The sequence below is a fragment of the Euprymna scolopes genome, chromosome 39 (genome assembly GCF_053919585.1).
Source record: "Euprymna scolopes isolate OS-2025 chromosome 39, ASM5391958v1, whole genome shotgun sequence".
In the NCBI taxonomy this organism is placed as follows: domain Eukaryota; kingdom Metazoa; phylum Mollusca; class Cephalopoda; order Sepiida; family Sepiolidae; genus Euprymna; species Euprymna scolopes.
The window spans coordinates 69,217,596-69,243,892 of NC_136520.1; the positions used below are offsets into that span (position 1 = coordinate 69,217,596).

Here is a 26,297-nt window from a genome sequence, read left to right on the forward strand (position 1 = left end):
CCCTCTGTCTAGTGTTGCATATTTTTCCATTTGTGATGGTTCTCTCTGAAAACGAACAAGGTTAATTTTAACACTATTCGTGATGGAGGTAGGGGAGACTTTTGTTTCATCAAAGAATGACTTCCTGTCTCCTCCCCCACATACATATTCAGTGTTTTTTGTATTTAAATTCTTGTTTATAAAGATTGGTATTTCACAAATATTTTCAAATTATTAACAAAAGATTTTGTGCACTTAGCCTGACAATTCTCTGCAAAGATGAAATGCAGATGCCATTGTGTAGCTTAATTGCTATAAGAAATTTTTCATAATTTTTTAATATACACACACACACACACACATATTTTTACATAAACATTTAGGTATCACTACACACTCATGAGTATTTTTCAGTCAACTATATAATAAATAAAAAGTATATCTTGCTCTACCTTGGTATTGAGCACTTTTGTATAAACCTCATTAAATTCATTGGATGTTTCACCTTTGAAAAATATTAACCTGGAATAATTATATATACATATGATGATTGCTGCTTCTTGATAGAAGCTTGCCATCTCTTCATGTTGATGTGGGGTGTCATGTGCACATATAGGACTTTTCTGCCCACCTACACTCTTGCATAATCGTTCACAAATGTGGCAGGAAAACTCCCTAGTATTTGCTGGTTCTTGTAGAGGGACTATATTATGCATCTTTAAGTGTTGTGTCAAACCACTTGCAAATTTACATACTAGTTCAGATATTAAAATAATACTTGGGTGGTCTTGGTGGCAGCACATTCTCATCAAATTGTTGGTCTTGTCTAACCTTGTGTGACCTACACACACACATACACACACAAACTTGAAACAGCATTGAGCTGGCTCCATCTGTCCTTTGCATTCCTCGCAAAGGCTGATCAATTATTCAAATGTTTCATGATAGAGGTAGGGAGACATTTGTTTCATCAGAAAATGACTTCCTGTCTCCTTCCCACTCCCCACGTGCACATTGAATGTTTTTGTATTTATTTTGAGTTCTTGTTTACAAAGATTGATATTTCACAGATTTTTCAAATTCTTAGCAAAAAGTCTGTGCACTTAGCGTGACGATTCTCTGTGATGATGAAATGCAGATGGCCTTGATTGCTATCAATAATTTTTCATAATTTATATATTTCGTTACACATTCATGAGTACATTTCAGTCAACTATATAATAAATAAATAGTATGTCTTGATATTGAGCACTCTTGTATAAACCTCATTAAATTCTGAACAATATTAACCTGAAATAATTATATATATACACACAAACTTAAAAAAGTATTTATCTGAAGTAGTTTATCCATCCTTGCCACTGCATTCCTCACAAAGGCTGATCAAGTCTAACGATTTGAAGTCAACAATTGAGTATTTCTAACCACTTGTTATCCCAACATTGACCTCCAGAGATTTGGTGGCCCAAGATGAGTTCCACATCATTAACAATCATCATTAACAATCATCAGCCAAGATTTTTCTTTGTCCACCACATCACTTTTCCAACCCCGCAGAATTCTTTAGTAACATAATCATTGAATGAACATAAAAAAAAAAAATTAGTTTGTAAAACATGCCAAAACTTGTTGGGTAAAAAAGAAAAAGTGCCAACTTTTTTTATTTTCTTTGTCCGCCATATTGCTTTTCCAACCCTGCAGAATTCTTTTGCAGCATTATCATTAAATGAACACGAAAGTTGGTTCTTAATAACAAAACATGTGTTGAGTGAATAATCAAAAAAAAAGCAAATTTTTCAAATTCTAAACTCAAACATTTGTAGTAAAGTATTAATTATTCATCGATTAGACTTTTCTATGATGGGATGGACATCTTTTTTACAAATAAATACATATAGGGCAATTGCTTTGGAGATGAATTCTATTGGTTGATGATGAAGTCAGCTTGGATGTCATGTAAGTATTATAAATAAAAATAATATACAAAGTATTATAAATAAAAATAATATGCAAAGTATTATAAATAAAAATAATATACAAAGTATTATAAATAAAAATAATATACAAAGTATTATAAATAAAAATGATATGCAAAGTATTATAAATAAAAATAATATGCAAAGTATTATAAATAAAAATGATATACAAAGTATTATAAATAAAAATGATATGCAAAGTATTATAAATAAAAATAATATGCAAAGTATTATAAATAAAAATGATATGCAAAGTATTATAAATAAAAATGATATGCAAAGTATTATAAATAAAAATGATATGCAAAGTATTATAAATAAAAATAATATGCAAAGTATTATAAATAAAAATAATATACAAAGTATTATAAATAAAAATGATATGCAAAGTATTATAAATAAAAATAATATGCAAAGTATTATAAATAAAAATGATATACAAAGTATTATAAATAAAAATAATATACAAAGTATTATAAATAAAAATGATATGCAAAGTATTATAAATAAAAATAATATGCAAAGTATTATAAATAAAAATAATATGCAAAGTATTATAAATAAAAATAATATACAAAGTATTATAAATAAAAATAATATACAAAGTATTATAAATAAAAATAATATACAAAGTATTATAAATAAAAATGATATACAAAGTATTATAAATAAAAATAATATGCAAAGTATTATAAATAAAAATAATATACAAAGTATTATAAATAAAAATAATATACAAAGTATTATAAATAAAAATAATATACAAAGTATTATAAATAAAAATGATATGCAAAGTATTATAAATAAAAATAATATGCAAAGTATTATAAATAAAAATAATATGCAAAGTATTATAAATAAAAATAATATACAAAGTATTATAAATAAAAATGATATGCAAAGTATTATAAATAAAAATGATATGCAAAGTATTATAAATAAAAATAATATACAAAGTATTATAAATAAAAATAATATGCAAAGTATTATAAATAAAAATAATATGCAAAGTATTATAAATAAAAATAATATGCAAAGTATTATTTATTCATCAATCACTTTTGTGTGATATGACGAACATATATTTACAAATAAATACATAAAGCTCTCGTTTATAAAATGCAAGTGCGAGTTTGTCTCTGCTGTATCGTTATTTTCATGGAAAGTGTTTGACTGAGCTTCAGTCTATGGTCCCCCCTCGCTAAACTTTCACAAGAAACACTTGTCTAGTTGAAAACACTATCAATAATCCCCCCCCCCACTCTTTATCTGTGCCTAAGCCTAAACGTAGATTCCATGAACAAAGCTTCTTTCTTAGAACTCTACGCCTGTGGAATTGTCTTCTGCTTTCCAGCTGACTATAATATGGTTGTCTTCAAGTCTAACATAAACAAGTTCTTGATGAGCCATCCCACTTAACAAATTTACCAAATTTCCATTACTAACGATTACTATATTGTCCAATTTCTACTGTACACTCTTTAACCCTTATCCTCGAGTAGCCTCTTGGCCTTGATAAGTGGCGATGCCTATATATCCCCCCCCCCCAAGAAAAAATTGGAATAATTCTGCTTTTTAAGCCATCTATATTTTTGAACACCACTGAAAATTGCATGTAACATTTATCACTGTATCCTGCTCCATTGCTCTAAACTTGAATTGATACAAAATGGTTGTATAATATTCCTGTTTTTTTTTTTAATAATTATTATTGAACTTCCAGAAACTATGCATTGCATGATATATTCCAAGCAAAAATTTTATTTTTATAATAAAAATAAAACCGTTAATGCAGACATGGATTTTTGTGAAAAAATATAAACAATGATACCAAATTTATTTTCATAGCTCAAGTAGCCAACGAGATAGACCATTTAATGTTTGTCGGAAATTATAATATTGTGTGCTACTAGCAGTTTAGCCCGGCTTTGCTCGGGCCCTATCTACTGTTCATAACTTGCCTTATGTGTGAATATACTTTATGTAAGATTTCTAATGTTCAGACCAAAATTTATTCAAGTAATTTCGTAGAGACCGCAGAGGTCATTTTTTTTTTTTTTTTTTTAATCTTAACATTTATTATTTTGGTCTCAAATCAAAATAAAGTTTTACCCATGTCCAAGTTACCTACATCTAAAATTTCAAGTTTTTAGACCAAAAATTGGCAGAGGAATTTGGTAGAATCTGCAAAGGTCAACTCTTTCAACTTTTGGCAGTCAAATTTTCACCCCAAAACTGATTAAAACGCTTGCCACATGTCTGAATATCCGTTATGTATAAATTTCAAATGTTTAGACCCCCAAATGGGCTGAGTAGTTTGCTAGACATCTCAAAGGTTAAATCTTTTAAACTTTGACTCCTTGGCAGCTGAAATTTTCGACCCAAACCGATTTAAAAGCTTGCCATATCTTGGAATACCCTTTATGTAAAATTTCAAATGTTTAGACCAAAAATTGGCTGAGTAATTTGGTAGAGACTGCAGAAGTCAAATTTTTTAAAACTTTGACCCCAATTTTGAACCCGTAACATTTATTTTTTTGGGCTCAAATCAAATTAACAAGTTTGATCCATGTCCAAGTAACCTACATTTAAAATTTCAAGTGTTTAGACTCCAAATTGGCAGAGGAGTTTGGTAGAGTTTTCAAAGGTCAAATTGTTGAACTTGGATCCCTTGACAGCCAAATTTCTGGCCGAAAACGGATTAAAAAGCTTTTCACAAATCTCAATACTTATGCCAAATCTCAAGTCTTTAGACTGAAAATTGAGTTATTTGATGGGAAAATGTACACAGAAACACACACAGACATTTTCACTTTTAAAGTGTGACATGATCTTTAAATTGGATTATGTATTTAAATCAAAATTTAAATATTTAGACTGACGAGATATATCGTTTTTTTTTAATTTTTATTTTTCATTTTGTCGCTGAGGTAAAATAAAACATGATTCCCACAAGATAGGCTAATACAGTAGTAGTTTTGAATTGAGTGAAAGTCTACTAATGTACGCCCCTTCCCCTTTAAAACTTGCAGAGAGGTAGAGGGGGGGGGGCGGAAGTGATATTGCTTCCCCTTTCTAACTGGACACTAGCAGAAATCACTTTTTTCGGTTTGGGTCGCCGACCTGTTAAGAGGTGTCTCTCCTCGTGGGAGGAGGGAGGTCGACTTCTTCCCCTCATGCGAAAAGGAAATACGGATACACAAGACGTGGACAACACAGCCTTCTCCAGTCATGCGAGAGAATGCAATGAATTTACTTTCTCACGAAAGAGAGAATGACTTTTTCCCATCATGCGAAGGAGATGTGGATGTACTGACGCAGACGATGTGATCCCTTATCCCTCACAAAAGAGACAGCTATATAAAGTGCGAGCCAGAAAAGAGAACAAGTGAATTTGCTATTCGAACTTTTCCCACCGAAGGAAATATCTTGGATCGACTGCGTTGTTGTCGAGTTGTGAAGCACACCAGCAAAAGAAACAAAAAAGGGGGGGGCAAAAGAGACCTGTAAATGCAAAGACTTTGATTAAGAAGACTTTCGCTCATTTCAATACACGTAGATATACTTCAGATTCCATAACTTTGAATACATTTCTTTTTCTTTCGTTAAACTCTTCCTTTTTTTTTTTCATCTTAAATAAATCTATTTTTGTATCGTTTGGAAAAGTATCTGTTACATCGTTATTTCATTGCGTTTTTATTGTGTTCGTCCTTGTATCTCTATCCACTTGTTTTATTTTTTTTGCTGTGTCACATATGCGATAAAGAGAAAAATACTTGGGTTTTTTCTTTCCCGTACATTCCCTTATACCCATCCCCCTTTTGGCAACGTGTCACAAAAGTAAATGATATTTGTTTTATCATTAAGTTTCCGTTCATTCCTCTACGTTATAAATTGCCTTACCACCTCTTTTATCGCATGTGTAGCAAAAGATATATAGATTGGTCCATTAGCCAATTTTCAGTCTAAAACTAAAATGTCTTTGAAGAAATAAAAAATTTTTAGAAATCTATCACGTCATCTTGTGATAAATGGAAAATATTATGGTTACATTTAAGTATGTTATATCTATATATTTTATGAGATGACTGACCAATTTTTATGATTTCAGGTTCAAATGAACAAGCTACAACAGGAATTAGAATACACTCTACTAAAGCCTGATTGTCACAGCTGGTGAATTTTAAAAATACAATCTGGATGTGAGGACACTTTAGAAAAACAATATGTAATACAATTCTGTTCTTCAGACTGTTTTTGCACCATCTTGCATGAATTGAGCATCAGTTTTTGAGTGGCATAAGAGATTCAAGGAAGGCAGAGAGTCTGTGAAGGATGATGAGGTGTTGAAAGAGTAAGGAAGTCAGAACACCAGAATTAAAGAATTTCATGAATAAGGACCATTGTGTGTCTATAGAGATAAGTGCAGTTTGATGTCTGTGTAGAAACTATACACAGTTATGAGGAACTGAAGATGTAGAAGATTTGCGCGAAGTTTGTCTAAAGGGTGCTCCATTCTTGTTACAGACTATTTGTTCAAGATGAGCATCAAGGCAGTTCCTCACCCTCTCTATAGCCCAGACCTTGCTCCCTGTGACTTTTGGTTATTCCCTAAGCTCAAGGAAAACCTTAGAGGCTGTCGTTATGAGACAATTGAGGAGATGAAAGAGGCTGTGATGAAGGTCATTGACATGCTCACACAAGAGGACTTTCATGAGGCCTTCCATAAGTTGTTGGAATGATAAAAGTGCATTGCAGCTGGAGGAGATTACTTCGAAGGGAACTAGAGTTTCATGTGTGTACTATCGATAAAAGTGCCCATACGAAAGAAGTCTGAAAACTTATTGAAGACACCTCATATGCATAAACACAATATCGTGTGCTATAAGTTATAAAAAAACATTATAAATCACCCATCACTAGAAATAATATTACTAGAAATAATCTGGAAGAAATAACAAAGGTGCTTTTCCAGAATTTCCCTTACAGTAAAAAAAAAAAAAAAAATTAAAGATTTCTATAATGTATGTATGCATGACAAAAAGAAAATATTGTATTCCAAAAATCATGTAAATTAATCAAGTAATTTTATTTTTACTTAAGAAAATTTATAATTTTATGGTTAACTGATGACTGATTGTCTCACAACGCTATTTAGAAAAATATCTTTAAAAAAAAAAAAAAAAGTAGCTTGGCATCATTAAAACTTGTAAGAGTTTTGTTGTAATGCCTATGAATTCCCATTTTACAAATCACTTAAAAATTATTTTCTTTTATTAAAAAAAAAGCTACTTGATCAATTTACGTGATTTTTGATGCACCATATTTTCTTTCTGATCATGTAATACAAATTTTTTTTTTTTTTAATATAGGGCGAATTCTAGACAAGAACCAGAACAAATTATATTAATACCACAAAAGATAGAAATGTACATTCTTAAAGAGAATAGATAAAATTGTTTACATCGCAATTTTATCAAATTTAATGCAATTTCACTATATTTATTGTTTTCATATGCTACATATGTTCGTTTGTGATACCAAAACAAGTTCTGTTTTTAAAGGAAACCAAAAAAAAAAAAAAAAAAACCAACTCTTCACAGTATATGTAACTTAGATTTCGTCTTTGGAATAATCGCTATCGGCATCCGGCACCTTTTGCAGAATCTAGTGGTTTATTTCTTATAATAAAGAATACACTTTTACCCTTTAAATTTTTTTGCAGAATCTATGTGCTCCAGCTGTTCAATCCCCTTGCGGTAGAACTGGAGATGAGAGGTATGCAAAAAAAAAGTCTGTGAGAGCTTGGCACAAGTCTACTTGATGAAGGATTTCTCACAAAGACGATTATCCATGGAGTGGAAGAGGTGGTAATCAGATGGCTCAAGGTTGGGTGAATAAGGTGAATGGCATAAAGTCTTCCACCCAAGCTGCTGTATGGTATTCCTGACCACTCGTGCAACATGCATCTAGGTGTTGTCGTGGAAGAAAGGCACACATTGCGATTCACCTGTGTTGGATCCTTCTGACATAATACCTATCGCACATGTTTCAATTGCTGCGAGTATAGGTCTCCAGTGACTGTTTGACACATTGGTAGCAGTTCATAATGAACCACTTGATGACCCGTCCACCAGATATGAAGTGTAATCTTGTGAATGGTCTTGCAAGTTCACATGTTAGACTACTTTCCTTTTCAATGGTCGCGTTCAGGAGCCCATTATTCAAGACCTGTGGTCATCCACTGCGAGAGTCATCATGGAGGGACAAATCTCCTGACTTGAATTTTTTAAACCAATGCTTTGCAATATCTTCATGCACAGCACTACCCCCAAACGCTTGACATATGCGGTGACTTGATGCAGCTGCTAATAGTCTCACTTTGAAGTCCTATAGCAAATAGCCTCAAATAAGATCTCTGGACACTTCCGTCCTTCTCACAGATGTCCGGCTAATAACTTATGGTCAGACATGGTGCACATATTTTTATAATGTCTGATGTTCCTACATCCGGCTGTCCAAATTTGAAAACAATTGCTACACGCGTTTCATATATATTTCAACTTCATTCAATGGCTAATCAAAAAAATATAAGCAGAAGATTTTTGGTTACTTAGCATTATACTAAAGTTAGATTATATGCAAGGAAACAGCCTGTGTACAGTTTTCTTGTTTAATGAGAGACCAGTCATATTTTGCAGTGTCAAAAACAATGATTTTCCTCTACAAACAACCAAACCAAACTCCATAATTAAATATTTGGAGATATAAAGAACTTGGAGCATAAAAACGTTGACCAAATTTGCTGGATTCGGCATTAAATAGCTCGAAAAGGGGTTGATATGCTATAAAGCAAAACAACCAAACTGCTTGTTTAATAGAACTGAAAGCTTCTGAATGTCGGGAATGTGGCCTTGTGTTAATCTATATAGATTTTGCTTCACTAATCTGACATAATCCTTTTGTCTTTAATCCGAGTCGAAAACCTGTTAGTCTTTCTTCCGTATTCAAAACAAAATGCGGAAAATCTGACAGTTCATTTCCTGTAATAAAGAATTTGCTTTGACCTTTTAACCCCACTCCCCCACCCCACCCCTCTCAACACTAATAGAGCATGTCTAAAAAAAGAGCCTGGACATGCTTTGCTCGATACCTTATATGTGGTATCGTTGTGAATTGGACGATTTCCAGATAGGTCTTGGTTTACCTCGATATGAAATTTGCTGAAAGATTTTGTTTAAATATTTGTTTGTCTTATGTTTATTACTAGCAGGTCACCCGGCATTGCCCGATCGTAAGATGCGCTTAAATATGATATTTTAATTAATGCAAATTACCTACTTATTATTATAGAGAATTCTCTATCGATTATCATATTTAACCTAATATATAGTAGTAAGATCAAAACTAAAAAAAATGTATATATGACTTAGGTGCCATCAGCTAGAATTGAAACCAAAACGTACAACTCTCTACCCTTATTCTTTAGCCTCGGAGTCACGCTCATATATATATATATATATATATATATATATATGTGTGTGTGTGTGTGTGGCTAAGAAATATATATTAACCTGTCATCTCTTTTTTAATAGATGGAATCGTCCAATCAACAAAGTATTCTAGTAATCAAACAGGCATATATATATATATATATATATATATATATATATATATATATATATATATACTAGTTGGACTCCCAGCATTGTCCGGTCGTACAATATACACTTCCACATGATATTTTAATTTATGCTCATTGCGTATGTATTATTATAGAATCAATCCTCTATTGATTATTATATATTACGAGGAATAATTTGTCCAGTGAACTAATTCATAAAAAAAATTTTTTTTTTAAATAATGGTAATGTCGGTCATCAAATTTCGTCTTTTTGTTTACAATATCACATCAGTTAATATTTGAGTTGATGATGAATGCTCTCGAAATATCACTTCTGATTAATGTTTAGTTTTAAAATATGTAAACAAACAAATGATTTGTAGTAATTTCAAATGCTACCTTGTCTTTTATTGTAAATTGAACTAATTAATAAGAAAAGATTTAAATAAAATAAGGTACACTCTGGCTTGAATAGGGGATCATTCGATCTGTAGTTGAATATTCTATCACTGAGCTATATATCCAGATGACAATAATTCTGTTTTTTTTTTTGTTTTTTTTAAAGAAGAAATCATTTACTAAGATTTTATTATCTCCCTTGCCGGTATAACGTTTAAAAACTCACACATAAAAATTATTCTTCTTAATCTAAAAGAAAAAAAACTTTTTAGGATTGGAGTTTTTGATTTTGGATAGTTATCGGATGAATTTCTGTACAAAACAATGAATTACCTTTATGTGAAATTCACAAAAGATAAGCTCAACCGTTTGGAAACCTATGAGGACAGAACTCGCACAGACAAAGTGACTTTTATATTATAGTAGATATATAACAAATTCATCTGTCATCCCTTTTTTTTTAAAGATGGAATCACCCGATTGTGGAAGACAAAATGCAAGCAAGATCCACAGTTTTATAATTATATAGATTAGCTGTAACTGCCTGGTGTTGCCCAGGAGTCTTTTATTTTCATTTTTGTTGCGTTTGTTTGCCTTCATCCTTTTTTTTTTTTTTATTATTATTCCTTTATTTCTTTCATTTTTTTTTTTTTTTTTTTTTGTAAGAAAGTTTGTTTTTGAAAAGTTAATAGATTAAAGGAAAATAGTTCATAAAAAATCGTTTTATCAATGAAATTGATAACGTCTTATGAAATATTCAAATTTAAATCCTATAAAAAATTTTTTTAACTGAAATTTCTTCTGTTATATGATAAAACAAAAAAATGAAGGGCAATGTTGGTTCATTGTTACAAAATTCAACTTAAATTCAATATAATACACAGATGTAAATTGTTTGCTTCTAACCAATTTTTTGCTTCCTCCTAAATCCCTAGAACGTTTCATGTACGTCAGGATCCACTTTTTATTTAAATAAAAATAAAAGCTAATTTCTGCCAAATCACTAGAGCCTTATCTCCTTATTTTTTTGTCACTATTTAACTGAATTTTATTTTTCTCTCATTTTATCTTTTTTTTTTTTTTTCTTATCTTTTTCTGTTTACCTTTCTGCCTTGACTTCATTTCCCTCTGTTGAAAGTTCTCTATGAAAACTGAAAATGCTCATTTTATCATGAAAGCTAAGATTTATGAAGTTGGGGTGGGCGACTTAGATAATCTTTTGCATCAAAAACTTATTTCTGGCAATCCCCAGCCCCTAATACATCTTAATTTTGACTTGCTTGGTTGAAACTGTCTGGAGTTTTTTGGTTTTTTTTTTTAATGTGGAGAAAAAGGACAAAAATAAAAAAAATTATCTCAGTCGTGAAGCATTTCTCCTTCACTGAGTGAGAACAAGAAAAGTGCAGCATCTGAACAGATAGTATTTATTTGCTTCCCCATGAAAGCAAATTAGACATAAGGTCGTTTTTTAATGTGGGGGAAAACCAGCTCCCCCCAAAAAGGGGCCACTATAGCAGTGTCCAAATAAATAGTAATTGTCTCCATATGAAGGGTTTCCCCTACATTGACCAAGAACTAACTACTTAAGTGAAGCATTAGAACAGATACTATATTTTGATCTTGGCCTGAGGGCCAAGACCGTTGGAAGTGTATGTGTAGAGGAGACAAAAGTGCTATGAGTTCATTAAAGCAAGTGCCTTTAAAATATTTGTAAAACGGGCAGAGATACAACAAATTTTAATTTCAAATATAGTTTTTTCATTTTATATACAGATTCATTCTTTATGGCGAGGGGAAACTGATTGATATAGAAAACTATCACACGTCCAAGAATGGAGTATTGTTGCCACATCTGGGCAGGGTCTGCTAGAAAGACAGTATCCTGCCTTGACAGAGTTCAAAATAGACTTTGTAACCTAGTTGAGGATGCCTTTTTCTCTTCCCTGCAACCTCTTTCTCACAGAAGAGACGTTGCGAGCCTATCTCTGCTTTATCAATAATTCATGACAAGTGCTCGTCTGTGCTTCAATCTATGGTCCCCTTCTCACCAAACATTCGCGAGAAACGCTCATCTAGCTAAAACCGCTATCAATAATTTCCCCCACTCTTTATCTGTGCCTAAACCTAAACATAGATTCCATTAACAAAGCTTCTTTCTTAGAACTGCATACCTGTGGAGCTCTCTCCCGTTTTCCTGCTTTCCAGCTGACTACAATATGTTCGTCTTCAAGTCCAATGTAAACAAGTTCTTGATGAGCCGTTCCCCTTAAGTAATCCAATTTACCAAATTTACACTACTAACGATTGCTATATTGTCCAATTGACTACTGTACACTCTTTAACCCTTATCCTCGAGTGGCCTCTGGGCCTAGATAAGTGGTGACTTTTTGTAATTAAAAAAACAATTGTTTGCTTTCAGATGGAAGTTGGCTCTTACATTTGTCCATATCACCTGTCTGCTGTTGCATCACTACTCTTCTTTTAACTTTTTAATTTATTTCTCTTTTTATTGCAGACTGTGTTGTATGATGACAATTTATTGGCTGCTTATCACAAACACTGGCAGCAATACAGTCAAGGATCAATTTATTTAAATCAACTTTTTGGGTAAGCAATCGTGACTTTTGTACAGTGCTCAAGATTTGTTTGACAAAAGATTCCAATATGTATTATTCACATTATTATTCTTACCTGTTATTCTCACAAAAGTTTTGGCCGATGTAACCTCCTGCCTTCCTCAAGTGCACTTTTTTGAATTTGGAAACCTTCTAATTGAACCTTTGTAGAATTTCAAATTGAATCCTTTATTTAATCCATCGGATATATTGTTCTTCAATCAACCCTGACTTGGTAGAAGTGTGAATGATTTTAAAAAAAAATTTATTTTTAGTTAGTATTTACCTTTAACCTTCAGATGTTACTTAGAACTGATTGTACTCAACACTTTTATCCATTGTGCCATGTGTTTGTCTATAAAGCTTCCCAATTTTGAAAAGATGCACCTAAAGAATATCAGGTTTACATCAGCCAAAACTTTGTGAGAATAACAGTCAAGAATAGTAGTCTGAATAATATAAATGGACTAATCCTTATCTAAAAAAAAAAAAAAAAAAAATCCAAAAACATAAGAAACCTTTGCTTATGAATTTGTAATTATTAGTAATCATTTTAATTCCATTTATTTCATGTCAATAAAGCATGGTAACAAGAGTTATCTGCCTTGAACTGTGGCAATTAATTTCAGATATAACCAACTGTAACCACTTACCAGTGTTTTTTTTTTTTTTATGGATGTTCTTCAATGTGTTTTTGTTTGTGATGCTCCTACTGAAAGAGTTTGCCAAGTCGTGTTGGAAACTCATTTTTTGCCAGATAACCGTCCATTAGTTTTTCTAAAATTTTGCCACAAATTGTGTTTCATTAAATTGATGTGCACAGGAAAAAAATTTTTTGCGAAAATTCCCGTTGCGTCCCCAGGGCCTCAAAAGAGGTAAAAAATGCCTAAAAATGGCCAAAAATCACATGTTTTGCCCCATAACTTTTGATCCATCCATTAAATTTTTCTGAAACTTGGTCAAAATGTGGAACCTATTGTTCTTAATATAAATCCAGTATGGGTGACCTTGGCAAAATTCTGGTTTGTGTCCCTGGGAACTTTCAGTGCTTTTTGGGACTTATTTTTTTTTTTATATTTCTCAACAAAAACTTGATATGTCTGACTATATAGTGGTTTTTCATGGTGGTCAACTCAAATACACATGTTAAGGCCTAAAACTGCACCATTATCCATTTACACTGGGATTTGCCATCCCCAGGGGCTCAAAAGAGGTAAAAATGCCCAAATTGGCCAAAAATGACACTCTTTACCCTATAGCGTTTGATGCATCCATTAGATTTTTCTGAAACTTGGCCAAAATGTGGAGGCCATTGTTCTTTATATAAACTCAGTATGGGTGACCCTGGCAAAATTCTGGTTCACATCCCTCGGGGACTTTTAGGGCTAAAAAAAACATGCCTTTTTGGAGCTCTTTTTTTCATATTACTCCAAAACTTCTATATAGTTGTTTTCCTTGGTTCTGAATTAAAATATACATGTCTTAAGGCTTGAACCTACACCGTTTGTCCATTTTCACAGGGATTCAGCGTTTCCAGAAACTTGAAAGGGGTCACAAATGCCCCAAATTTGCTAAAAATGACACTTTTTACCCCATAACTTTTGCCCCATCCATTAGATTTTTCTGAAACTTGGTGAAAATGTGAAGGCAATGTTGGCCCTTCACACTTCTCACATTCATCATTTCTTCACTATTTTTTGTGGTGTTATCTCACCACATGCAGCACCCGGGGGGGGGGGGGCATGCGCGTGCAACTTTTTTTTTTTTTATACTGATTTGATGAACACAACAGTTTGACTGGCGATCATATACTCGTAATTTCTGCAAAGCCTGCATTTTATGTGATCAGCATGTCCTCGTTCCAGCATCTTTTTGCTTTCTTTCAAACTGATGCCTGACAAGCCAAACAAAAACACTCTTCCCTGCTGCAAGATCATAATTCTGGTTCACCATTTTTATCACAAACCATTCGCATCTGCTTTGCATTTTGGCATTACATAATTCCAAAAAGAGTGAATTAATCATAAAACGCACAAAAGCTAAAGGTGTTGTTTTCTTTTGTGAACATTTTTAATGAAAATTTTTTTTCCGATAAATTGTTCCAAAATCTAATTCTTAATTCTTCTCTGATTCATCAACACAGATAATATTTCCTCTTTGTAGGGATGTGAATTCTTCTGCTTTTTAGCAAAATTTTTTTAAATCCAAATTCTGCTTAGTTCGCTAAAGCCTACCCTGGATGTGAGTTTTTAGTTGAAATCTTCCAAATTGGTTCTTTCATTTTTATTTGGCTGGACTTTATCTCCTTTTCTTTAGCTTTATCTTTTTTTCCTCTTTCCATGATTTCTCTCTCCTTTTTCTTGTTTTGCCTATTCTTCCTTTCTCCTTTTATGACAGTTCTCTCCGAAAACTGTTAATTTTTGCTGTGAAGGCTAAGACTTCAAATGATACATAATGGATGGTAGGGGCATGAAAGAATGACTTCCTATCTTCTTCCCCTACTTGATGTCTTTCTCTTAATTTTGATTTTCTTATTCGAAATTGTTGTTGCTCTCTTTGCACGCGCATGCGCGCACACACACACACACACACACACGGGGGGGGGGGGATCATCTTGATTTCAGCTTTTGTGGCCATTTGCTATTCATATCCTTGAGAGTGAAGTTTGCCATAAAACGGACAAAAGCAGGTGTCATTTTCTTTTGTGAACCTTTTAATAGTTTGTTTCCCATGGGATGCGACCAGTCCATTTGGCATAATGGCTAGTGTGTTAGCAGATATGCTGAAAAATCAGGAGAGGGGATTTCAATCCTTGATTGAGTTATATCTAGGCCTAAAAAAAAAAAAATGGTATTTGATATTAGTGAGGAGACGATTCCCATATTTTTCCAGCTTCAATTCATTTACCAATTCCTTACTAAATTCCTGATTTCAATTCTTTAAAAATCTCTAAATATATAACTATAAAATGGTTATTTTTCCCCAATTACCGTAAAAATGTTAAATGTGCATTTTTTCAAACTTATAAATGCACTTGTGGGAAATGATCTATAAATTTTAGTTTAAAATCAATAAATATTTTATCATTACTGTCAGCAGTGGAAGATTTTGCTTTAAACAAAATCAAATAAAAAACAATTAAAAAAAAATAATTTTTGGCATCGGAAAATCAGCACAATTTTTTCAGATTCCGATATCAATTCCGATACCCACCAAATGTTTTGATTTTTTCCGATTCTGATTAATTGCTCCAGCACTATTTGATGCTCTCTTGCTAAACTCTTAGCATTGTAAGGTGATGAATCAAGGGTAAGTGGAGTAATCCTCAGAAGAGTATTGCCAATAAGAAAGATTTTGGATCACGCTTGACTCTGGTCGGCCACTTTTTTTTATCTATGAAATATTTCATAATGTTTCTCTGATCTACCAACACACATAAAGCTACCCGTATGTTGATGGTTGTAAACTTTTTTTAAACTTCGATTTGAGCAATTGTGAATTTGTGTTAAAAATATAAAATTCATAACTCATTACACTTGTATCTCTTCTATGTACATATCTCGACAAACCTGTCTTGCAGCAAAATCCCACTGCTTCACTGTTAAGGTTTTTGGATGTTGGAAAGCCTTCTACTCTAATTGTTTTTTTTTGTTTCTTTTTTTCCTTTAAACTTCTAGACTTTGAAATAGCCTTTTTCCTGCTTCCCTGACTGTACTAACATGCAGAAGTTTAAATATAATGTGAATAGGCAACTCTCTCATCTACTCACATTGTCTGCTGTCTCTTTTAAAGAGAAGACTTTGTTGGTTCGGCCACACTACACACCGCAACAGTTTATCCTTGATGCAATAGCTTCAGAACAATTCCAAGATTAGTGAAGACATGGTTACACAACCATTAAAACTGACGTCGAACAAACCTTCAGTCCACAGATTTACTGTGTTCATTGCTGATCTCAGAACTGGCTGCCCATAACTATCTTGGCTACTGTGGACCGTCTTATGTTGTCTGGGTTAATTAGAAATGCTTTGTTCTATGGGAGAAGCGAGCTCTGTAACGTTACACATGGGACCCCACATGTTGTAGACTCAGTCGCAAAGGAGACAAAGACTTGGAGTAACTTGATTCTTTTTTTCTTTTTCATTTTTGTAATAACGACATTTACTTCCTCGTTCTCCCACCATGCGATGTCACTCACGTCTCTAATGTGATTGTCTTCTTTAATGTGCTCTCTCTCCCTTTTATAGTCTTTCTTCTTACCGTGATGTCATTTCGTTCACGGCTTGGTATTTGCATATAGCCGCCATACACACTATGTTGTAGCTGAACCTATCCTGGGTTAATGCTGCCAAAGTCAAAAAAAAAATAGTCTCCAGTAGACGTGGTCCCAAATAGTAGCCCCTTACATCCAAGTAGGGTGAATAAGAGTAAGAGAGAAAAAAACTGTCCCATTCGAAAATTTATATATTCATAAACATTCAACCCAAGTGAAAGGAAAAAAAAAACTCAAATAGGTTAATAAAGTCCAGTGTTTAAAGAAAAACATTTAAATGAATTTAAATTCCTTTCTATGTCGGGTTTCTATTACTCTTTTTCACGTTGGCTCAACTACAAAATTTTTTTTTTAATTTAGATTGTAATAGGAGCGGTTGATTAGAATAAAAATCATAATCACTGAATCAATAACTTTATATATATATATATATATATATATATATATATATAATTTTTTTATTGGAATCCTCTATATACAAATAATTCCTCTCAAAGGATTCCAATAAAAATAATATATAATACCATTCAGTACAGACCCGATGATGGAAGACCAGATGAGAACGAAAACTTGGATTTATGAGACTAAAAAATCCAACCATGATCGCCCTTCAAGGCCTATAGTGCAATGGGTAGAGGTATTGCATCTGTACAGTTCCAGGTGAGCATTGTCTGAAGATAGCAGTTTCAATCCTACCCAAAAGCAGGCCAGAGGATTAGTTGGCCAAAATGTGAGATAACAACAATTATGGAAGACGGTAATTATTGAGAATACAGTGAAGACTCGGCATTCCTATTCTGTCGTGGTTAATCATCTGAAGAAGGTCAGTTGGCCGAAACGTGATGAAACAAGTATGAAGATGAGGATAAGTCCGCAAATAAATAAGTTATCTATTTTTTTTCTTATTGCAGTTATTTAAACACAACTTATATAAAAAAACAGAAATTGTCAGATGCTGACCTTGCCTATGGGCCATTCAATTATGAAACAAATGATCAGAAACTTGAAATTGGTGAAGTAAGTATTGTTTTTGTTCTTTTTGTTTACCTAGTCTATATGCAGTGTTACGTAACCCTTTATTGAGTGACTTTGTATGCCTGCTTCGATAAGTCCAATGGTGATGGTGCTCTCTACACTTTCTCCGAAATGGTTTGGTACACAGTGAAATATCATTTTTTTTTTTTTTTTTTATAACAAAATTTATTTTTCATTTTTATAAAAAAAGATGTTTAAATTTAAATAAGTTGTCCTTATGCATATTCTCACAAGATTTTGGCCGATGTAACCTCTGACTTGCTTCACGTGCATCTCCTTGAACTACAGGTATCTATCTACTTGCTATTTGCATTATTCGGACTACTGTTCTCATCTTGTGCCTGATTGGCTTGTGCACGTGTGAAATGAAAAATAAAACAATACAATGTTTCAAACAGGATTAAGACATTTTTATTTTTTATTTTTATTATTTCAAACATTGTTCTCATCTTGTTTCAGTCGCTGTAACCTTTGACTTTTTTCAGGTACATCTTGTTGAACTCTAGAATCTGCATATAGGTCAATTAGGGCTCTGACAGCAGACGATAATAAATGTGTCGGTTTACTACTTTGGTGTTTGTAAATATCAAACTTTAGAAAAATGAGTAATTCTTTTAATTTTTGTTTCATAATTTTTTAGATGAAGTTTTATAATTTGGATTATTCAACTACTGTTCTCATCTTGAATGTTGTTCGCACAACATTTCGAGGTGCATCTTGTTAAACTCTGGAAATCTTCAAACTGGGGATTCTGTACAGAATTTTGAATTGAGCTCTTCATTTAATCCACGAGTGTGGGAGTAAATTGCTCTTGTTTCATCAGTAGAAGTAGAAATCTTCAGTAATTTTTAGTTGTATTATTAGTATTGCCCATGATAAGAATTGAACTATAAACCCCCAGAAGACTGTCACTTAGAACTGATTACTACTTAGTACTTATATCCGTTGTGCTGCAAGTTCAAATAATCCAATTCCAAAGCATAAAATATCTCTTTGGATGTTGGGTTGTTCAATTTGATTAGCCTAGCTCTAAAATATCACTAACTTAATTTCAATCTAAGGGGCTGACGTAATAAAAACAATCTACCTCCCTAAGTATAATAATCCAAATTTCTAATCTGTATTTTCATTTTAATTAAAATTTCAGTATTTCAACAAACCCACTGTTCCCACCACCCTCTATATTGTTCAACTATCTCGATACGTCCCCATCTTATGACAATTTAAAAGTTGAATGTAAAATGTATTTGTTTCCTGTATTTTTAGTTATGTCTTGATATCTGGAAGCGTCATATGATTGAACCTTTGCGCAAACAATTGATCGTGCTCATTTTGCAAGAAATCCAAAAGTAAGTTGACATCTTTTATTTATTTATTTTTTTGTTTAAACACGCAGCAAAAAAAAAAATATCTATATTTGTAACGGAGTGATTCACGAACATAAAGGCTTTAAAATAAGTAAGAAACGAGCAAAGAAGATTTTAAGCAGAATAATAGTTTACTGTCATTCAGGTTTGCTTAAAGGAGAATATATAAAAATGTTTTAAGACAAAGTTAAAATATACATATGTAAAAATGGTACATCTATATAATATTCTACTTGTTCATTCCTAACTCTGTATGCTATACTTTGAAAAAGATCAAATACAATTTTTGAAGGCCAAACTAATTCAAAAAAGACCAAATTCACAAAATTTGACTTTTAAAAAGGCCAATCTGGCAACCCTGGACAAGAATATGAGAGTAACTTCCCTTTAATGTTATCTCGCTTTTGAATATCATAATATGATCATTGTTGTAATCGTAATTTTGACGTGCAGCAGTTTTTCACTGAAGAAAGAAATCGGCAAAATATTAAAAAAGGGAGCATTTTAAAGAAATGGGGGGGGGGATAACATTGTCTGCCAAGAGGTGTTAGACTAAAGGAGTAAATTAAAACTTGTCTCTTACAATATAATTTTATTTTTATTGAACTATTTTGCGTTACCAGATGATGCAAGAAGAGGGGAGGTAAGAAAAATAAATTTTTAAAAGAAAGATGTTACATGTTTTAACTGTTTTTGTTGTCCATGACATTGTATAACTCGAGTAAATTCAGTCGGTTTCTCAAAGTTAGACCTAAATAGCATTGTATCTGACAAATCCATACTTTATTCTAACTAGCCAAAATAAATGTGAACATCTCGAATTATAATTTTTTTTAGCTGATTCTTTAGTTTTACTGTTGTTTCTTTTTATAATCTAGAGTACTAATTTATAGAAATTAGTACTCTAGATGATGTTGAGTAGCCCTACTATAGGAGATTGCAATTTAAATAATTGTAATATTTATTAAAAAAAAAAAAATCAGCCTTGTCTCTGTCATCAGTAGTTATGTATAAAAAAGAAACATTTCTCTTTTACTGAATTTTTTATTTTTTTTTTTTTTTTGTGTAGGGATCGAAATGGTGGCACGGTCAATCAGGCTGTGTTGCATGGCGTGATGAATTCTTTTGTTAATGTAGAAGAATATAAAAAGAAAGAACAAGTACAGGTAAGTAAATATGTTTTTGCTTTTATGTTTCATATCTGTTACAGGTGTCACGATATAGAAACCTTAACTTTGATATAAGATATAAGTCATATTCAGTTTGGCATCTGTTTTACGTGTGGCATATGTTGGATGGCTCCTAGAAATTGACTTCCAAACTAACCTATCCATCCTTATCATTTTTTATCTTTTCCTTATCCTTCCTCTGCTAACTCCCTGTGCCTGTTTTACAAGTACTTTAATGGTAAGTGCTCGGACAAACTCAAAGCATTAGTAAATACCCCTGACAAACCCGACAAGCAGCAAAATCCCACCACTGTTATGCTGTAAAGCCTTCTACTCAAATAGCTTCTTCCCTCGAACTGCTAGACTTCCCTCCCTGCTTCCCTGATGTTACTGACATGCAGAAGTTCAAATGTAATATGAACAGACATCTTGCTGCCCAACTCTCTACATAGTATCCCTCCAAATCTGATTCCAAATAGTAGCCTCTTATGACTTAGTGGCACTGTGCATTGTTTGGTGTAAAAAAAAAAAAAAAAAAAACTAATAAATTTTTTTTTTTTTTTTTTAAATCTGCTCCTGCTTTTTCAACTGTTCTACATCTTTTAATTCATGAATTCTCATTTATTTTAATGTGGCCATGCTATTGAAGTTTCGTGTTTTCTACCCGTCTCCCTATACTGTCCAGATTTAATCTTCTTCTGGGATCATGGAAACTAATCCTGTCTTCAACACTTGCATTACACTCAGTGATATCTTTATCATATCATTTCTCTCCATGCAACACATATCCTCAACCCTCACTTCCATACATGATCACACTACATACAGGTGGCTGATAGACTATTCCCTTGATTGACAGCAGTAATGCTCTGTTAGTAATGGCAGAAGTGCCCTGAACTTACTCCATTCACTTCTAACTCTTGGTATCAAGCCATTAACTCCTGCCTGTGCTCCAATGCTATCGCCACAGTAACAAAACTTCTAAACAACCTCAATAGCTTTGACATCTAAATATATTTTCTCCACATCTTAATTCTCATCCATCTTCATTGTCTTACACTTCTTACACACATACTGTTTCTCATTTCTCAAGCTGTTATTCCACGGCAGTTGCGCACCATATGCACCACAAGGCATTAAGTTATTCCGAACTAGCATCCTGATGTTACCAGATCAGGCTGTCTGAAGGTACTAACCTGACTTAAAATACACCAAACATATTGTTTTTTCCTTTCAGTGTGGCTATATTATCGAAGTCTCATGTTCTGTACACATCTCCTTTTACTGTCCCGTTAATCTTCCCCTGAGGTCATCAGATCTAAGCCTGTTAACATTCACATTACACATTCATCACATCAGCACCACAAGAAATTAAGTTACTCCAAACTAGCATCCTAATGTAAAAATAGCAGGCTGTCTGAAGATACTGGCTTCCTGACCTAAAATGCACCAAATATTGATATTAATGTTTGTTACTTTCCCTTTGCAAAAATTCATTCATGTTCTGCAAAGTAAAAAATAAAAACCATATTCCTTCCCAAAACAAACAAACCAAACACCATGAATAAATATTTGAAAATATAAAGATCTTGAAGCATAAAACTATTTTCCAAAATTACTGAATTCGGCATTAAATAACCCAAAAAGGTGAATCTGCCATAAAACAACCAAACTAAACCAAACCAACAAAAACATATAGCGACCAAGTGAAAAATAAAATACTATTATTGATATACCACACTGGTGACCATACTGAATTGACTTTGTCTTATGAACAACTCTCCATTGCTACTTTTCTGAAAAAATGTTTTCTCTCAACCTATCAAACCAGAAGAATATTTGATGAAACTTCCTGATATTTGCATATTGGTTTTGAAAAAGAACATGTAATTAATTATATTTCTTGTTGAATAAATTTTAATTATAGTTCAGGAAAGAAAAAAAAAAGTAATTTGTAGATTTCAATGTTTTTGTAATAATTATAACAACTTGGTTGTTGTGCATGTGACACAAGGTTGAAATGCAACACAATGACCTCTGGACACTTTCAGGAGGTCCAATTTCTCTCTGAATAATTTTTTTTATGGAAATCTCTCCAGATAAGGCATAATGCCAGTTGATGCAAGGAACTTTAAAAAAAAAAAAAAAAATCCAATGATAAGTGTTGACAGATTTAAACTTAGAAAAACAGCAATTTTTCCCCTTTTGTCAGCAACATTGTTCATGGAATATGAGGACTAAAGAACAAAATAATAGAAGGCAAAGTTATGCGACTGCCAAAAATAAACTAAAGGCCATTACTCTCTTTAACTTCCTATATCATTGGTAACTCTTTATTTTTTAAAATCTTTTTCAGTTCTACAGAAATCTCTTTGAACGTCGTTTTCTTCAAGAAACGGGTGAATATTATCGGCAAGAGGCATCCAAGCTCAAGAGTGAATACAACTGTTCTGAATACATGGAAAAGGTATTAACCTCTTTGATGACCCTTAATTTTCGCATGACTTTACCTTTTTTTTCCTTATGATTTAGTCATAATCAGATGTATTTATGTCGTTGCTCAAATCAAGGGTTTCGAGAAATATAATTTAGGATATACACTTTTACAATATTTTTTATCGGATTTAAAAAAAAATTTGTTTTAATTTTTCTTCATATTATTTTTATTTTAATTAATATCCGATTAATATTAATTTTTCATGCATATTTGTCAAATTTTCATATCAGTGAGAAATATAAAATCCTGTTTGATAGTTTTATTAATGCAGAAATTGGAGAATTATATAATTAAAACTTATGCTTTGTTTTGCTTTCTGCTTATGTGTGTATATCTATACACATAGTTGAGTTTTTTGTTACACTGACATTGATATTAAAAGCCTACTTTTTCTATTTAAAAATTAAAATGAACTTAATATACTTCAGTCATGAATATGCGAGCGATTTCATCAAGGTTAACTAATTTGCATATTCCTTTGAAAAACTAACTTTAATTCATTTTATGGTGTCTTAATTAGTTTGATTTAACTATTACTCTCAGTTCTATTTATTCATATTTTCTGCATTGTGCATAATTGCATAGAATTTAGGATGGAGAAGTTCTAGCACACACGTGTGTGTGTGTGTGTGTGTGTATATATGGCTCTCTTGGTACTGTATGCTTTTGGGGGCCTCATATATATATATACACAGGGCATAATCATGTTGACATACCGGTTCTCATCAGCTCATTAAAGTTAAGCAACGAGGAACCTGGCCAGTACCAGAAGAGTAACCATTTGGAAATACTAGTTGCTGTATGTGCTCCTATATCAGCATTGTTTCCAGTTGTCCTGAACTTTTACTTGGCATTGGAATTAAGCGATGCTGATTCAGAAGAGGTGTGGTTAGAGATTGTGCAACTCTTGCTACAAAAAATTTCATGTGCAGGCACCCTTATAGTGGGTATTCATAATCTGTCAGGATTGAATGGAGCCATCGTGTGTATATGTATATATATATATATATATATATATATATATATGCCCCCCCCCCCAAAAAAAAATTATAGGCGATTTTATAGCTGTTATTTGCCGTATAGTAAAAAGTAAAAAAAAGTAAAAACCGTTAAAATAGAATTACCACGTAGCCACAATATACCCCAAAAACATATACCTCTTAAATTTAAAAATAAACTCAACACTGTTAAATACCATATACATTTTTATACATCATACTATATATAACAAGCTTGTCCTTTACTTATTTAGAGTTCAATAAAGCTTTCCCCCAACATTCTATAATTCCACTTAGTCTTTTTCGCTCCTAATGAACCCTACACTAGACGTCGCATCTCCACCATGCTACCTAGCACCTTCTCTACTCTTCTGATGAGAAGCATTAGGCTTCGAAATGCCCTGGCATAAAGAGTCCCTTCTATCCCCCAAATTTTGCTTGTATTCCATTATTCAATAAATGATCCATTCTATATCCACCAATATATAGTTTTGTGTCTTCATTTCATACTCCTGTTGTTCTATTGTATAAGCTCCAATGATAATTGTTGAGCTTGGCATTATCCAGATAAGTCTCCTCTTGTGGAATTGAACTGTCTCTTTTCCTCTTACGCATTAAGCTATATATATATATATATATATATATATATATATATATATATATATATGTGTGTGTATATATATATATATATATATATATATAAGATGAAGAGTATAAACTACATATAACTTTATTATATCATATGAATAAGGAAAGAGTAAGAGAGAAAACCCTTTTTAGGCCATGGCATTTACAAGGATTTTACCACAACTTAATTCTCCACACATCTTTACTTTTTTTTGGATTTTTGAACAGTTGCCATCTTTGCTATGTGGAACATTTTAAGAATTTTAATGTCAATTACTTAGTTAGAATTTTACTTCCTTCACTTTTGGATTTTTTCAAATGTATTTCCACATCCTTTATTTGCTTTTTCTATCTCCATTCCGACTTCGTTTTTCACATTGAAAATTCAAATATATCGGATTTGTATTGAATTTGATTCGGGCAAGTTTGTATGACTGACACTATATGCGAGGGTAAATAACTCTGCTCATTCATAGAGTGCAAGGAAGATAACTCTGTTTTGGCCTTTTGGCTAGTAAAATAGTGGATAGTCCAGAAGTACCTTAAAAAAAAAAAAAAAAAAAAAAAAAAAATGCAGAACAATCTTTGTATGTACCTGTGATGGAATGAAAAGATCATATTCCAAAAATTATGTATATTGATCAAGTAGTTTTATTTTTATAAAGAAAATCATTTTGAAATAATTTTATGTGATTAATGGGAAATTGTTTAAAATCATTTCCAAATGATTTTAAATAATTAATGAGAAATCTTAGGCATTACAAGACTGATCTTGCAAGTTTGAATTATTGTGGAGTTATCTGTCCTTGTGTCTTTAAGATAGCTACATAAGACAGTCCCTTTTTTTGCTTACTCATAAAATTTGATTTTCTTAGTTAAAAAAAAAACTACTTTATCAATTTCCATGATTTTTTAAAAATATGTTTTCATTTCTTCACGGGTATGTACACTACAGATTAAAACTTTTTTTTTTTTTTTTTTTTTTTTTTTTTTATCGACAAAATTTTGGAGAAGAACCGAAAAGTGTGATATCTGTTGGTCTATTCTGTCCTCAGTCAGTAAAGAAGTTCTTCTAGACTGAGTAATTTTTATTTTTTTATCCCTCCAAACTGTCCCTTTATAGGGAGCTGGATTTTTCTCAGACTAAGAACCGACCTTGCATCTCTTTCATGGGTAGATATGTAAATAAGAACTCTGTTGTATATTACTTTAGACTATTTTTGATTAAGACCTCTCTAAATTTTTTTTTTTATGTATAGGTAATCCAAAAATTATGTCAGGAAAATATGCGGAGTCGAAAGTTTCTGCATCCGTCGTCATATGAGAAAGTTACGCATGAGACACAGGAGAGAATGGTTGCTGATCATATTCAGTTCCTCCATGCGGCTTGTGAAGAAATGGTACAGTCCGAAAGGCGGAAAGGTCAGTTCTGCTACTCTCACCCCTCTTTTCTATTTGGATGATGAAATCCACTTTTATTTCTTCTCCCTCACTTCTATCTTGACATTTTCTTGTCTGCTGTAAATGCGTTGACATAATATTCTCTCTTTTAACTTTTCTATTCTATTGTTTTTGACCTCAGATAACATGAGGTAGCCATGCTAGTAATTCTGAAAGAAAAAAAAAATAACTGAACAGTTGGTGTTTTGTATGAATAAATTTGGTTATGTGGAGGGTGCATCCTCATGGATTAATTATTGTGGAAGCGTGAATGTCTTGAATTGCGCAAAATTTGACT

General features: G+C 32.3%; 1 protein-coding gene across 2 annotated transcripts in view; it reads left to right on the forward strand.

Annotated features, from left to right (window-relative positions):
- The window catches only part of LOC145263837 (cullin-2-like), a 102,003-nt gene that overhangs the window by 42,566 nt on the left and 33,140 nt on the right, over window positions 1–26,297 (forward strand). For both annotated transcript variants that reach the window (XM_080120910.1, XM_080120909.1), the window contains exons 4-9: window positions 12,494–12,585; window positions 17,778–17,883; window positions 19,168–19,250; window positions 20,338–20,434; window positions 22,794–22,904; window positions 25,819–25,981. In XM_080120910.1, coding sequence (XP_079977036.1) covers window positions 12,494–12,585; window positions 17,778–17,883; window positions 19,168–19,250; window positions 20,338–20,434; window positions 22,794–22,904; window positions 25,819–25,981 — 652 coding nt within the window. The remainder of the gene's footprint in view (window positions 1–12,493; window positions 12,586–17,777; window positions 17,884–19,167; window positions 19,251–20,337; window positions 20,435–22,793; window positions 22,905–25,818; window positions 25,982–26,297) is intronic.